Below are 12782 nucleotides of genomic sequence, written 5' to 3'. Positions count from 1 at the left end.
TGGATGGGGGCTCGGTGTGAGTGTGGATGGGGGGCTCAGTGTGAGTGTGGATGGGGGGGGGTGAGTGTGGATCGGGGGGCTCGGTGTGAGTGTGGATGGGGGCTCAGTGTGAGTGGGGATCGGGGGCTCAGTGTGAGTGTGGATGGGGGGCTCAGTGGTGAGTGTGGATGGGGGGCTCAGTGTGAGTGTGGATCGGGGCTCGTGTGAGTGTGGATGGGGGGGGGTGAGTGTGGATGGGGGGGCTCAGTGTGAGTGTGGATGGGGGGGGGTGAGTGTGGATGGGGGGCTCAGTGTGAGTGTGGATGGGGGGCTCAGTGTGAGTGTGGATCGGGGGGGGTGAGTGTGGATGGGGGGGCTCAGTGTGGGTGTGGATGGGGGGCTCAGTGTGAGGGGATGGGGGGGGGTGAGTGTGGATGGGGGGCTCAGTGTGAGTGTGGATGGGGGGGGGTGAGTGTGGATGGGGGGGGTGAGTGTGGATGGGGGGCTCAGTGTGAGTGTGGATGGGGGGGTGAGTGTGGATGGGGGGCTCAGTGTGGTGTGGATGGGGGGCTCAGTGTGAGTGTGGATGGGGGGGCTCAGTGTGAGTGTGGATGGGGGGGTGAGTGTGGATGGGGGGCTCAGTGTGAGTGTGGATGGGGGGGGTGAGTGTGGATGGGGGGCTCAGTGTGAGTGTGGATGGGGGGGGTGAGTGTGGATCGGGGGCTCAGTGCGAGTGTGGATGGGGGGCTCAGTGTGAGTGTGGATGGGGGGCTCAGTGTGAGTGTGGATGGGGGGCTCAGTGTGAGTGTGGATCGGGGGGTGAGTGTGAGTGTGGAGGGGGGGCTCAGTGTGAGTGTGGATGGGGGGCTCAGTGTGAGTGTGGATGGGGGGCTCAGTGTGAGTGTGGATGGGGGGCTCAGTGTGAGTGTGGATGGGGGGCTCAGTGTGAGTGTGGATGGGGGGCTCAGTGTGAGTGTGGATGGGGTGCTCAGTGTGAGTGGGATGGGGGGGGGTGAGTGTGGATGGGGGGCTCAGTGCGAGTGTGGATCGGGGGGGTGAGTGTGGATCGGGGGGGGTGAGTGTGGATGGGGGGCTCAGTGTGAGTGTGGATGGGGGGCTCAGTGTGGGTGTGGATGGGGGGGGTGAGTGTGGATGGGGGGCTCAGTGTGAGTGTGGATGGGGGGGGTGAGTGTGAGTGTGGATGGGGGGTGAGTGTGAGTGTGGATCGGGGGCTCGGTGTGAGTGTGGAGGGGGGCTCAGTGTGAGTGTGGATGGGGGGGGGGGTGAGTGTGGATGGGGGGCTCGGTGTGAGTGTGGATGGGGGGCTCAGTGTGAGTGTGGATGGGGGGGGTGAGTGTGGATGGGGGGCTCAGTGTGAGTGTGGATGGGGGCTCAGTGTGAGTGTGGATGGGGGGGTCAGTGTGAGTGGGGATGGGGGGCTCAGTGTGAGTGTGGATGGGGGGCTCAGTGTGAGTGTGGATGGGGGGCTCAGTGTGAGTGTGGATGGGGGGGGTGAGTGTGAGTGTGGATCGGGGGGGGTGAGTGTGGATGGGGGGCTCAGTGTGAGTGTGGATGGGGGGCTCAGTGTGAGTGTGGATGGGGGGCTCAGTGTGAGTGTGGATGGGGGGGGTGAGTGTGGATGGGGGGGGGGGGTGAGTGTGGATGGGGGGCTCAGTGTGAGTGTGGATGGGGGGGGTGAGTGTGGATGGGGGGCTCAGTGTGAGTGTGGATGGGGGGCTCAGTGTGAGTGTGGATCGGGGGCTCAGTGTGAGTGTGGATGGGGGGGCTCAGTGTGAGTGTGGATGGGGGGCTCAGTGTGAGTGTGGATGGGGGGCTCAGTGTGAGTGTGGATGGGGGGGTGAGTGTGGATCGGGGGGCTCGGTGTGAGTGTGGATGGGGGGGTGAGTGTGGATGGGGGGCTCAGTGTGAGTGTGGATGGGGGGGGGTGAGTGTGGATGGGGGGCTCAGTGTGAGTGTGGATGGGGGGGGGTGAGTGTGGATGGGGGGCTCAGTGTGAGTGTGGATGGGGGGCTCAGTGTGAGTGTGGATGGGGGGCTCAGTGTGAGTGTGGATGGGGGGCTCAGTGTGAGTGTGGATGGGGGGGGGTGAGTGTGGATGGGGGGCTCAGTGTGAGTGTGGATGGGGGGCTCAGTGTGAGTGTGGATGGGGGGCTCAGTGTGAGTGTGGATCGGGGGGGGTGAGTGTGGATGGGGGGCTCAGTGTGAGTGTGGATGGGGGGCTCAGTGTGAGTGTGGATGGGGGGGCTCAGTGTGAGTGTGGATCGGGGGCTCAGTGTGAGTGTGGATCGGGGGGGTCAGTGTGGATGGGGGGCTCAGTGTGAGTGTGGATCGGGGGCTCAGTGTGAGTGTGGATCGGGGGGGTCAGTGTGAGTGTGGATGGGGGGGGGTGAGTGTGGATGGGGGGCTCAGTGTGAGTGTGGATCGGGGGCTCAGTGTGAGTGTGGATGGGGGGCTCAGTGTGAGTGTGGATGGGGGGCTCAGTGTGAGTGTGGATGGGGGGGGGTGAGTGTGGATGGGGGGCTCAGTGTGAGTGTGGATGGGGGGCTCAGTGTGAGTGTGGATGGGGGGCTCAGTGTGAGTGTGGATCTGGGGGGTGAGTGTGGATGGGGGGCTCAGTGTGAGTGTGGATGGGGGGCTCAGTGTGAGTGTGGATGGGGGGGGTGAGTGTGGATGGGGGGCTCAGTGTGAGTGTGGATGGGGGGCTCAGTGTGAGTGTGGATGGGGGGCTCAGTGTGAGTGTGGATGGGGGGGGTGAGTGTGGATGGGGGGGTGAGTGTGAGTGTGGATGGGGGGCTCAGTGTGAGTGTGGATGGGGGGGGTGAGTGTGGATGGGGGGCTCAGTGTGAGTGTGGATGGGGGGCTCAGTGTGAGTGTGGATGGGGGGGGTGAGTGTGGATGGGGGGCTCAGTGTGAGTGTGGATGGGGGGGGTGAGTGTGGATGGGTGGGCTCAGTGTGAGTGTGGATGGGGGGCTCAGTGTGAGTGTGGATGGGGGCTCAGTGTGAGTGTGGATGGGGGGGGTGAGTGTGGATGGGGGGGTTGAGTGTGAGTGTGGATGGGGGCTCAGTGTGAGTGTGGATGGGGGGCTCAGTGTGAGTGTGGATGGGGGGGTCAGTGTGAGTGTGGATGGGGGGCTCAGTGTGAGTGTGGATGGGGGGCTCAGGTGAGTGTGGATCGGGGGGGGTGAGTGTGGATGGGGGGGGTGAGTGTGAGTGTGGATGGGGGGCTCAGTGTGAGTGTGGATGGGGGGCTCAGTGTGAGTGTGGAGGGGGGCTCAGTGTGAGTGTGGATGGGGGGGGTGAGTGTGGATCGGGGGCTCAGTGTGAGTGTGGATGGGGGGCTCAGTGAGTGTGGATGGGGGGCTCAGTGTGAGTGTGGATGGGGTGGGGGGGTGTGTGATGGGGGGCAGTGTGAGTGTGGATGGGGGCTCAGTGTGAGTGTGGATGGGGGGCTCAGTGTGAGTGTGGATGGGGGGCTCAGTGTGAGTGTGGATGGGGGGCTCAGTGTGAGTGTGGATGGGGGGGGGTGAGTGTGGATGGGGGGCTCAGTGTGAGTGTGGATGGGGGGGGGTGAGTGTGGATGGGGGGCTCAGTGTGAGTGTGGATGGGGGGGGGTGAGTGTGGATGGGGGGCTCAGTGTGGGTGTGGATTGGGGGCTCAGTGTGAGTGTGGATCGGGGGCTCAGTGTGAGTGTGGATCGGGGGCTCAGGGTGAGTGTGGATGGGGGGCTCAGTGTGAGTGTGGATGGGGGGCTCAGTGTGAGTGTGGATGGGGGGGGTGAGTGTGGATGGGGGGCTCAGTGTGAGTGTGGATGGGGGGCTCAGTGTGAGTGTGGATCGGGGGCTCAGTGTGAGTGCGGATGGGGGGCTCAGTGTGAGTGTGGATGGGGGGCTCAGTGTGAGTGTGGATGGGGGGCTCAGTGTGGGTGTGGATCGGGGGCTCAGTGTGAGTGTGGATGGGGGGCTCAGTGTGAGTGTGGATCGGGGGCTCATTCCTTTGTTTTGCAGCTCCAATGGAGGGAAAGGGGCCAGGTGAAAGGTTCACTGAGCGATGGCACAGTCATTCCAGGAAGTTTGTCACTGTGGGTGTCATTACCATTCTCTCAGTTTGAGGGCCTATGGGAAGAGTTGAGTTCAGATGGGGTGATGACCTTTCCCAGTGGGAGGGGTCAAAGACAGTGAGGGGTTAAGACTTTGAACTTTAAAAGATTTAATTTTGGTGACTAGTGACAGTGACTCATTGTTTAAACCCTAATTGCCAATGCCTAGTTTATCCTTGCTCACCCTGTGTCCCTGAAACTCCTAAATCCTGTGATGCCTACCACTATGTCTAGGTGTATTCACAGGAGTCACATAGGAAGTGGAGGTGTCCTCCTGCTGTCCATGTTTTGAGCCTGAGATGCCCTTGTCGGGCATTCTCTGGAGGGCCTGGAGCTGGACTGTGGTCACCACCCTTGCAGTGCTGGCCTGGGTGCCATGCAATGGCGGTTTTGGGACTTCTTGCAGTTGCAGGAATGTCACCGGCAACCCTTCCTGGATTTCCCGGCTCTGCCTTTACATCTCCAGCAGCTGAGGGAGGAACTTGTGCAGAGGTAGGGCACCTGGATGGGGCATAGCTAGGTCCTGGGATCCAGAAGATCTCTGATTGCCCGATCCTTGGGTTGTTCCTGTCTCCACCTGTTCACTAGATAGTGACCCAGAGGCTTGTCCACTAAAGTCTCCCACCGAGGTGCTTGTCTCTGTGGTGATGGATGTTGCGAGTGATAACTGTGACGTCACTTCAGTGACTTCCTCAGAGATCTGCTCCGAGGTGCGGCTGTGGGTTGAGGGGTGAGGACATCCCTACCCGTTGATGGTGCGGCCTCAATGGATGGGGTTCCTGCAACACAAAGGACATGGCAATGGCATGGACAATGGTTTGGGCATTTAACTCACTTGAGACAGATCTTCCGGATGAATGTGCAGTGCATCCTCACTTCTGTGCTGCAGGTTAACCTCATTGTCCGTGATGGCACACTCCTGGCCCTCCTTGGCGAGCTCTATTGCCCTTTCCTTGAAGGGAGTGAGAAGTCAGAGCTCAGCCATGCCTCTGTCTTTCCTCTCCTGTGGGAACACAGAGGGAACATTGTGAGCCGGACGCTTGGTGGGTTGGGCGGTCGAGGCCAAGTGGCATGTTTGGGCACCGTGCCTAGGCAGAAAGAGGTTGTGATAAAGAGGGGGGGGTTCTGAGGTTGATGCTGGGAAGTCGGGTGTTCGGAGGCTGCAAGGTGGTAGCAGGTGAATTAATGGTGGCTTCCCCGGGGCGATGAAAGGGATGAATGCCAGGGGGGGACGGGTGCAGCACGTGGGGGTCATTCAGCTTCTTTCAGCATTGCATCCCCGTCCTCCTGGACTGCACTCAGTATTGCTCCCAGGCAGGATTGGTGTCATTGCTCAGGGGTCTCCTGCCAGCATGTGGGTATATTGTGGCCTGCCTCGAGCAGTCTGGTAATGTCCCCCTCTGAGAACCTAGCTGCGGATCTTCTTGCTGGCGTCTTCCTGGCCTGACAGAGAGAGAGTGCTGAGGATCCATTTAGATGCACCGCCCCCTTGAATGCAGTTCTCAGCTGACCCCCAGGTTGGGTGAATCAGACGGCTGGTGACTCAGGCGTGGCGTGTTTCACATGGGGAAAAGAAAGTTGACTAAGTGGCTGAAGTTCGCAATCCAGATGGCGCCGCCGGTGCTGGCGCGAGTCGCACCGATTCTCTCACCCGAAACGACGCTGAGCCATTTTCCGGGAAAATTCTGCCCCATGTCTTGAGGCCACTTGGGGGAACCTGTAGACTGACTGAGAAAATTCCAGTTGTCTTCTGATCAATGGTATTAATTGGTCCTTTTTATTGGCTTAACAAGCTAACCATCTGGAAAAAGGCAAGAGGTTTGGGCTGTGGAGGGGCACTGGATTGCCCGCTGGCATGGGGAAATTCTGTGCTGCCCCTATCTCTTCCTGCCACCTTATCAGGTCCTCAGCTGAAGGTGAAAATCAGCTGGTGGCAGGAGTTAACTAGAAACCACTGCACTCTCCCAAAGAGATAGGAAACCAGTGCCTGGGGAGTCAGTGCTGCACATTGTCCTGTTGAACAATTAGCGGTGTAGCAGTGTCCAGGAGCAGCAGCGCACTACTACCCTGAAGGAGACATCAGTGGCCTATCTTGGAGAGGGTGATGTTGGACTGATAGACACCCATGCGCTGGTCTACCTACTCCTCCTGGAGAATGGAAAGAACAAAATGATTGGTGACCAGGGATACCCATGGGTGTGGATTAAGGAAGAATTGCAGTTGTCTAAAATCACCTAGGGCAATAACTAGAGAATCAATGATGTGGAGATGCCGGTGTTGGACTGGGGTGAGCACAATAAGAAGTCTTACAACACCAGGTTAAAGTCCAACAGGTTTGTTTTGAATCACTAGCTTTCAGAGCACTGCTCCTTCCTCGGGTAAATGAAGAGGTCATTCACCTCGTCATTCATTTGAGGGAAGAGCAGTGCTCTGAAAACTAGAGAATCAATGTAATTTGGACAATTTCTGCTTAACATCAGCAGGTTAAATTTCAAATTTAAAGAAACTCTATAAATATCTGCGGTCAGAATATTCCAGTGTATAAATGGCAACATCACAGGCTTTGTTCCAGGACAAAATCCAGAATCTATAGAAAAATGCTTTGTATTAATGACCTCAATTGTTTTTTCCTTTTAAAAAGTACTGTGCAAGGAATTCTGATGGCTGTTTGATATTTGATCGTTTGGAATTGTGTCAGAACTAAACAAAGCAAAGCAAAGCAGATTAGCCTGAAACCATTGAAACTTTTGCTTGCGTTTTGATTTCTGCAATTAAGTACTTTATTTATGGGTCAGAATTTACTGCAACCAGTGAATGAACAGCGTCTTGCCCATTTAATGTCTCTGATATTTTGTTCTAGATGTTGCCGTGAATACATGATTCAGACAGGACAGTGCCCTCTATGGGGCATCTCGGACCTTTAGGGACAAGACAACCAATTGTGTGCCTCCTTAACCAATCACGCTGACGATTATTAATGAGCAGGGCGGTACCGGAATCAGAAATTAGCAAAATGAAGTCAATGTCAAATCAGGTGGAGAAAGCAAACTAAAGAGGGGGAAAGAAAGATTGGATTAAGAGAGTGAAAGAAAAGAGGCAGGAAGGAAAACTTTTAAAAACCAATTATTTTTGAAAACCTCCCACAGCAATTGAAATTGGATGGAATGAGCTTCCACACTTGTAAAGGTTAATTTTCCATGTCAGGGAGATTATTTGGCAGCAAATATGACTTCACACACTGTTCAAAGGGGAGCTTAGGCTAAAATAGGCAAGCCCTAAAATTCTGTTGCAGGTTTAGTCCTTATCTATGATGTCAGTACAGGAAATTCACCCCATCTAATAGATTTTAAATGGGTGGCAGACTGTGCGATTTTGATTTTTTTTTGTGCAGCTTACAGAGAAGCAGTGCATTTCAGACAGCAAATTACAGATTTTCATGTTTAATTGGGCAACTTCTCTTGCCCATAGTTGCTGTCTGGTTTGCACATAAATAATAATAAATGCTGTTAAACTTTACTATTGTATGTACAGTAAATTCAGTCACAATATAAAACTTAGGTTCATTCCACAGTAAACATGCCAAAATAGCTTGGCAATGGTCACTTTGGTTGAAAGCCTTTTACCCCTGTTCAACTCATTCCACAGTAACAGTAAACTAATGAGCGAAGCTTGGGCTGGAGATATTTTTTGGCTCCATCGAATTTTTAAAAATGCAACTGTGGTGACTCGAAGAAATGCCAGGTAGACATAAGTAAGGAGGAGCAAAGGCTTCATTGTCAACTAGCAAGGGTAACCTATATACAGGCACAGACTCTCCTTTTGGGCCTTCACACTCTGGCTCCTGGGTTCGCTCTGGCTAGAACCCTGCTCCCCACGCTCTTTCCCCATTGGTTGGGGTTCATGCGCTCCCACACAATAGGCCTCGATCCAAGCACATGGACCAAGAGGGCAAGCTCCCTTAAAGGGACTTCACTACCACTGTAACTTTTAATATTCATTCTTGGAGTTTTCACATGCTCCCTGTGTCTGCGTGGGTCTCACTCCCACAACCCACAACTCAAAGATGTGCCGGGTAGGTGGATTGGGCCGCACTAAATTGGGAGAATTAAAAAAAAAATCAGCTTTAGAAATTCCTGACATTCTTGGTGTGGATGTTTTGAAAGTGAGGGAAGACAGTCAGCTGTTAGGAATAGATTTCAGTTGGAGTGCTACACCATATGTGGCTGCCATCAATCTCCAGACTCTTTGCACTTACGCCAGACTTCAATGACCAGGCATTTCAAATTGCAAATGACAAGGAGTTAGCAAAAAAAACTTTTCACCCTGTATTAATTTTGGAAACAAAAACTATCTAAATGGTAATCTGAACCGAAATTTAGAGATCCGGGTTCTTCGCTTCCTGGTAAGCTCTATCAGTCTTATACAGTGTGTAACCATTTACACTGCTGAGTAGTAGAGGAGTCCACACAGTCGTCCACCTTTATCCTGCTGATTAATGAGAAGGTCCACAAATTTGGACAGTGAATAATTGTGCTGAATAAAAATAGGCTCAACACTTTATGGTGAGTAACACTGACCCTGCTGAATAACCCAAGTCTCTGTATTGACACAGTGGGTAACACGTCCCTGCTGGGTAAACAAAGGCTGTGGAAAATTATACCGTGAGTGATACTTATTCTGATCTTTAAGCAGGGTCTCTCTGTTTTTTTTAAAATAAAGTCAGAAAACCAGTTCTGGCCTGTAAATCTCACTTTGATAATCATTCATCATTTCGGGGAAAAGAACCTCCAGTGTTTGTTAATGGAGAACAAGGTGTTTGAGATTTAGATAATTCTAAAGCTATTCTAAAAGTTATGTCAATGTGTTTTGTGTCAGCTGTGGCCCAGTGGATAGTACACTTGCTTCTGAGTTATAAGGTCCTGGGTTTAAGGCCCATTCCAGCACTTTAGCACAACAATCCAGACTGGCATTACAGTACTGCCTTTAGGATGAGATGTTAAAGTAAAGCCCTGTCCATCTATTTATCCCACCACGCCATTCTGAAAAAGAAGAGGGGAGTTACCCTCGTGCCCTTGTCAGTCAACATCACAAAAACAGAATATGTTCTCATTATCGCCGTGCTGTTTGTGGGAGCTTGCTGTGCACAATTCGGTTGCTGCGTTTCCTACATTATGACAGTGATCACGCTTCAAAAGCACTTTGTCGGCTAAATGGTACTTTGCGATGCCTGTTGGTCATAAAAAGTGCCAAATAAATGCAAATCTCTATCTCGTCCTTTGCATTCTCTGAATTTTGTAGAAGTTGTTTGGAGGCCGGACATTTCGCTGAGGGTTATATTGTACTATTGAACCATTAAATTATCCGAAGAAACAATGTATGTTAATTGTTTAAACTCAATCAGCAAAATGATTGGAACAACTAAATAAAAATCAGATAAACAGCACGTAGTTCCATAATTTGAGCAAACGTTAAATTGTTTTCTAATCCCTTCAAATTCTTTACTTCTAATTGAGAGACAACTGTAAAATACCTGAAATAAATTGAGAAACAAATAGTGGGATAGGCTGGACTGATCGCAATGATGCATTTTTTTTTGTAACTGTTATCAAGTAGCAGTGGTCGGCACAGTGGCACAGCAGCACTGTTGCCTCAGAGCACCAGCGGCCCATATTCAATTCTGGCCTTGGATGATTGTCTGCTTGGAGTTCTCCCCGTATCTGCGTGGGTTTCCTCCGGCTTTCTCCCACAATCCAAAGATGTGCAGGATTGGCCACGCTAAATTTCTCCTTAGTGTTCAAAAATGCGCAGGTTGGTTTATGGGGTTACAGGGATGGCGCGGGGGGGGGGGTGGTCTTTCAGATGGTCAGTGCAGACTCGATGGGCCGAATGGCCTCCTTCTGCACTGCAGGGGTTCTATGATTCTGTTCGTGACCTTGCTGTAGTGTGATGGTTGCAGTTTTGTATGAAGGGTAATGTTAGGGGTAATTTTCTGTAACGCTTTCATTCTTTAACTGTCAAACATTTTTATAACCAGATCCTCAAGTACCTGAGTGCCTGGGACCGTCTCCGGAAGGAAGGCTACAAAGAGAGTCGAGTGGAAGAAGCTATGGAAATCTTTCAGAATTCAGAAGAAAAGGTCTGAAGATCTCTAATGATTTTCAAAGTATCATATTATCCCTTTTCTTATTCTGTCCTACAGGTATCCTGTTTGCACAAATAAATTATCTAATCTTTCACCCATATTCCATTGCATACTCTGATCTGGAAATTTCCGCTGGTACTAAAAGTAGCCAACGTTTAGACAACACTTTATCAAGGAAATCTCTACTAGTTTTATAACTAATGGTTTACTTTTGAAGCATAGTCACTCTTGTTGTGAAGGCAAATGTTGCAACCAATTTTCGCACGGCAAGGTCCCAAAAAGCAAACCAATGAATAGGCAGATCAATCTGATCCTGGTGATACAAAACCAGACAAAGCTGGATGAGCCCGCATGGCCCTTCTTCAGAACTAAAGAGAGGGGGAGAAATGTGATTATATAAAAGAGGGGGTGCAGCAGCTGGAACAGTGATTGGTGGGAGCTGGGAGAGAGCTTGAATCTAAACCAAATATTAACAGTTTACTTCAAATTGGTTAACACTTCTACAAAAAAGCAAACAAAGATATGGACATGTTGTGCATTTATCTCTTGCTGTTAGTGAATTTTCACACCTGTTTTCTTTAACTTTTGGGGAATAGTGAGGAAGTGATGGAAGGATTTCCGAGCTGACTATCAGCCCATTGAATCACATTGAATGGTCATTCCATGGCCAACAGGTCCTGGCATTGGACCCAAACCCAGAGCCTCTGATTCAGCGGTAGGGGCACTACCCACTGTGCCACAAGGCCTCCGGCATTTATTCATGATCATTAGCGGATATTTTCTACCCTTTAAGGAGACTGTGCATGTTATGTTCTGTGATGTGGCCGTGGTAAGGATGCACACAGAACACCTAGTTCTTTGACTAGTAAGATAGTTTATTAACAAAATGGACACATGGAAACTAACGAACTATGATACAAATGGTAACAATTAGTGAATTCAGTGAATTCTCCTGGAGCTACTTCTAATGCGACTGTCCTCCAGTATGACTTACTACCAACTGCCGGATCTTTGGAGTCACATGGTGGATCTCTATCTCCACCTGGCTGTTTAGCTCACTGGGCTAAATCGCTGGCTTTGAAAGCAGACCAAGGCAAGCCAGCAGCACGGTTCAATTCCTGTAACAGCTTCCCCGAACAGGCGCTGGAATGTGGCAACTAGGGGCTTTTCACAGTAACTTCATTTGAAGCCTACTCGTGACAATAAGCGATTTTCATTTTCATTTCATTGACCGGAGGTCATATCGATAACTATATACATTAATAGATAACTATATATATTACTGTGCACATGCATATCACCATAGTACAGTATTGTTTAAAATGACTCGATCTGTAGAGTTTACTACATTTTGATCGAATCAACGTTCAGTTGACCTACAGTGCGCTTGCATTGAGTTGAATCACCTCAATGAATTTGTACAGTCGACATCTCCACCTTTTCAAGAACAGAAGAGTAATCAAGATTAAGAATCAAATCCTCAAAAAGATTGAAAGCAAAATACTGTGGACGTGGGAAATCTAAAACAGAAATCGAAAGTGCTGGAAAATTTGTGGAGAGAGAAATGGAGTTAAAGAAGCAAGTCAAATATGACTCTTTAAAGAAGTCATATTCACCTCAAAAGGAATAGGGCGAAATTCTCCCAAAACGGGAGAAATCGTAAAAAAAAAAGCGCGCCCCTTCCCGACGGGGGACCGATTCTGGTCCCCCGTCGGGGCTAGCAGCCCGACGTCGGAGGCTCCGACAAGTCGGGCTTAACGAAAATCGTTAAGCCCGCTTGCCGGAGTTAGCGCCGGCTGACGCGTCATATGACGTCAGCCGCGCATGCGCAGGTGGGAAGACTCCACCCGCGCATGCGCGGGAGACGTCATCGCGTTTTTGCGCGAAACCCGCGCATGCGCGGGCGGGTTGCCCCTCAGCCGCCCCGCGTATTGATACTGCGGGGCGGCGGAAGGACAAATAGTGCACGGGCATCGGGCCCGCTGCCCGCGATCGGTGCCCACCGATCGCGGGCCCATGGCACCCTTGGCACGGCCGTGGTACTGCCGTGCCAATCGGTGCCATGGTTATTTTTTGCGAGTTTGTCACGACGTTTTTACGAACGGCAGGACCAGGTGTGTTTGCCGTTCGTAAAAAGGTCGTAAAGGGCTGGGACTTCGGCCCTTCTAACAGCTGAGAATCGCTGCCGGCCGTAAAAAAACGGCGGCAGCGATTCGGGTCGGGATTTCGGCGGGGGGGGGGGGGGGAGAATAGCGGGAGGGCGTCAAAAAAGTCAGGAAGGCCCTCCCGCTATTCTCCCACCCGTCGTGGGGGGGGGAGAATTTCGCCCCTAGTTTATTGCAAGTTATCAATTGATAGCCCTAAACAGCTGATCTGCTGAGATTTGGCGTGGTATTGTGACACTGAAAATTCAGTCCCTTATCTCTTCGCCTCTGTCTCTCACGCACTCTTCTGCCCTCTCTTGCACTTGCGTCATATTGTAGCTTGCTCTCCTTGATCTATCTTAATTACGAGCTAGGCCTCTGTCCTTGAAATTAGGCTCTT

General features: G+C 51.6%; 1 protein-coding gene across 1 annotated transcript in view; it reads left to right on the top strand.

The window, feature by feature from the left end:
- ubap1lb (ubiquitin associated protein 1-like b) overlaps window positions 1-12782 on the top strand; it is an 88703-nt gene that overhangs the window by 52956 nt on the left and 22965 nt on the right. The window contains exon 6 of the mRNA XM_038813281.1: window positions 10131-10232. Coding sequence (XP_038669209.1) covers window positions 10131-10232 — 102 coding nt within the window. The remainder of the gene's footprint in view (window positions 1-10130; window positions 10233-12782) is intronic.

The sequence above is a fragment of the Scyliorhinus canicula genome, chromosome 12 (genome assembly GCF_902713615.1).
Source record: "Scyliorhinus canicula chromosome 12, sScyCan1.1, whole genome shotgun sequence".
Classification (NCBI taxonomy): domain Eukaryota; kingdom Metazoa; phylum Chordata; class Chondrichthyes; order Carcharhiniformes; family Scyliorhinidae; genus Scyliorhinus; species Scyliorhinus canicula.
The sequence above is the reverse complement of the archived record's forward strand: the minus strand, read 5'-3'. Positions and strand labels throughout refer to the sequence as shown.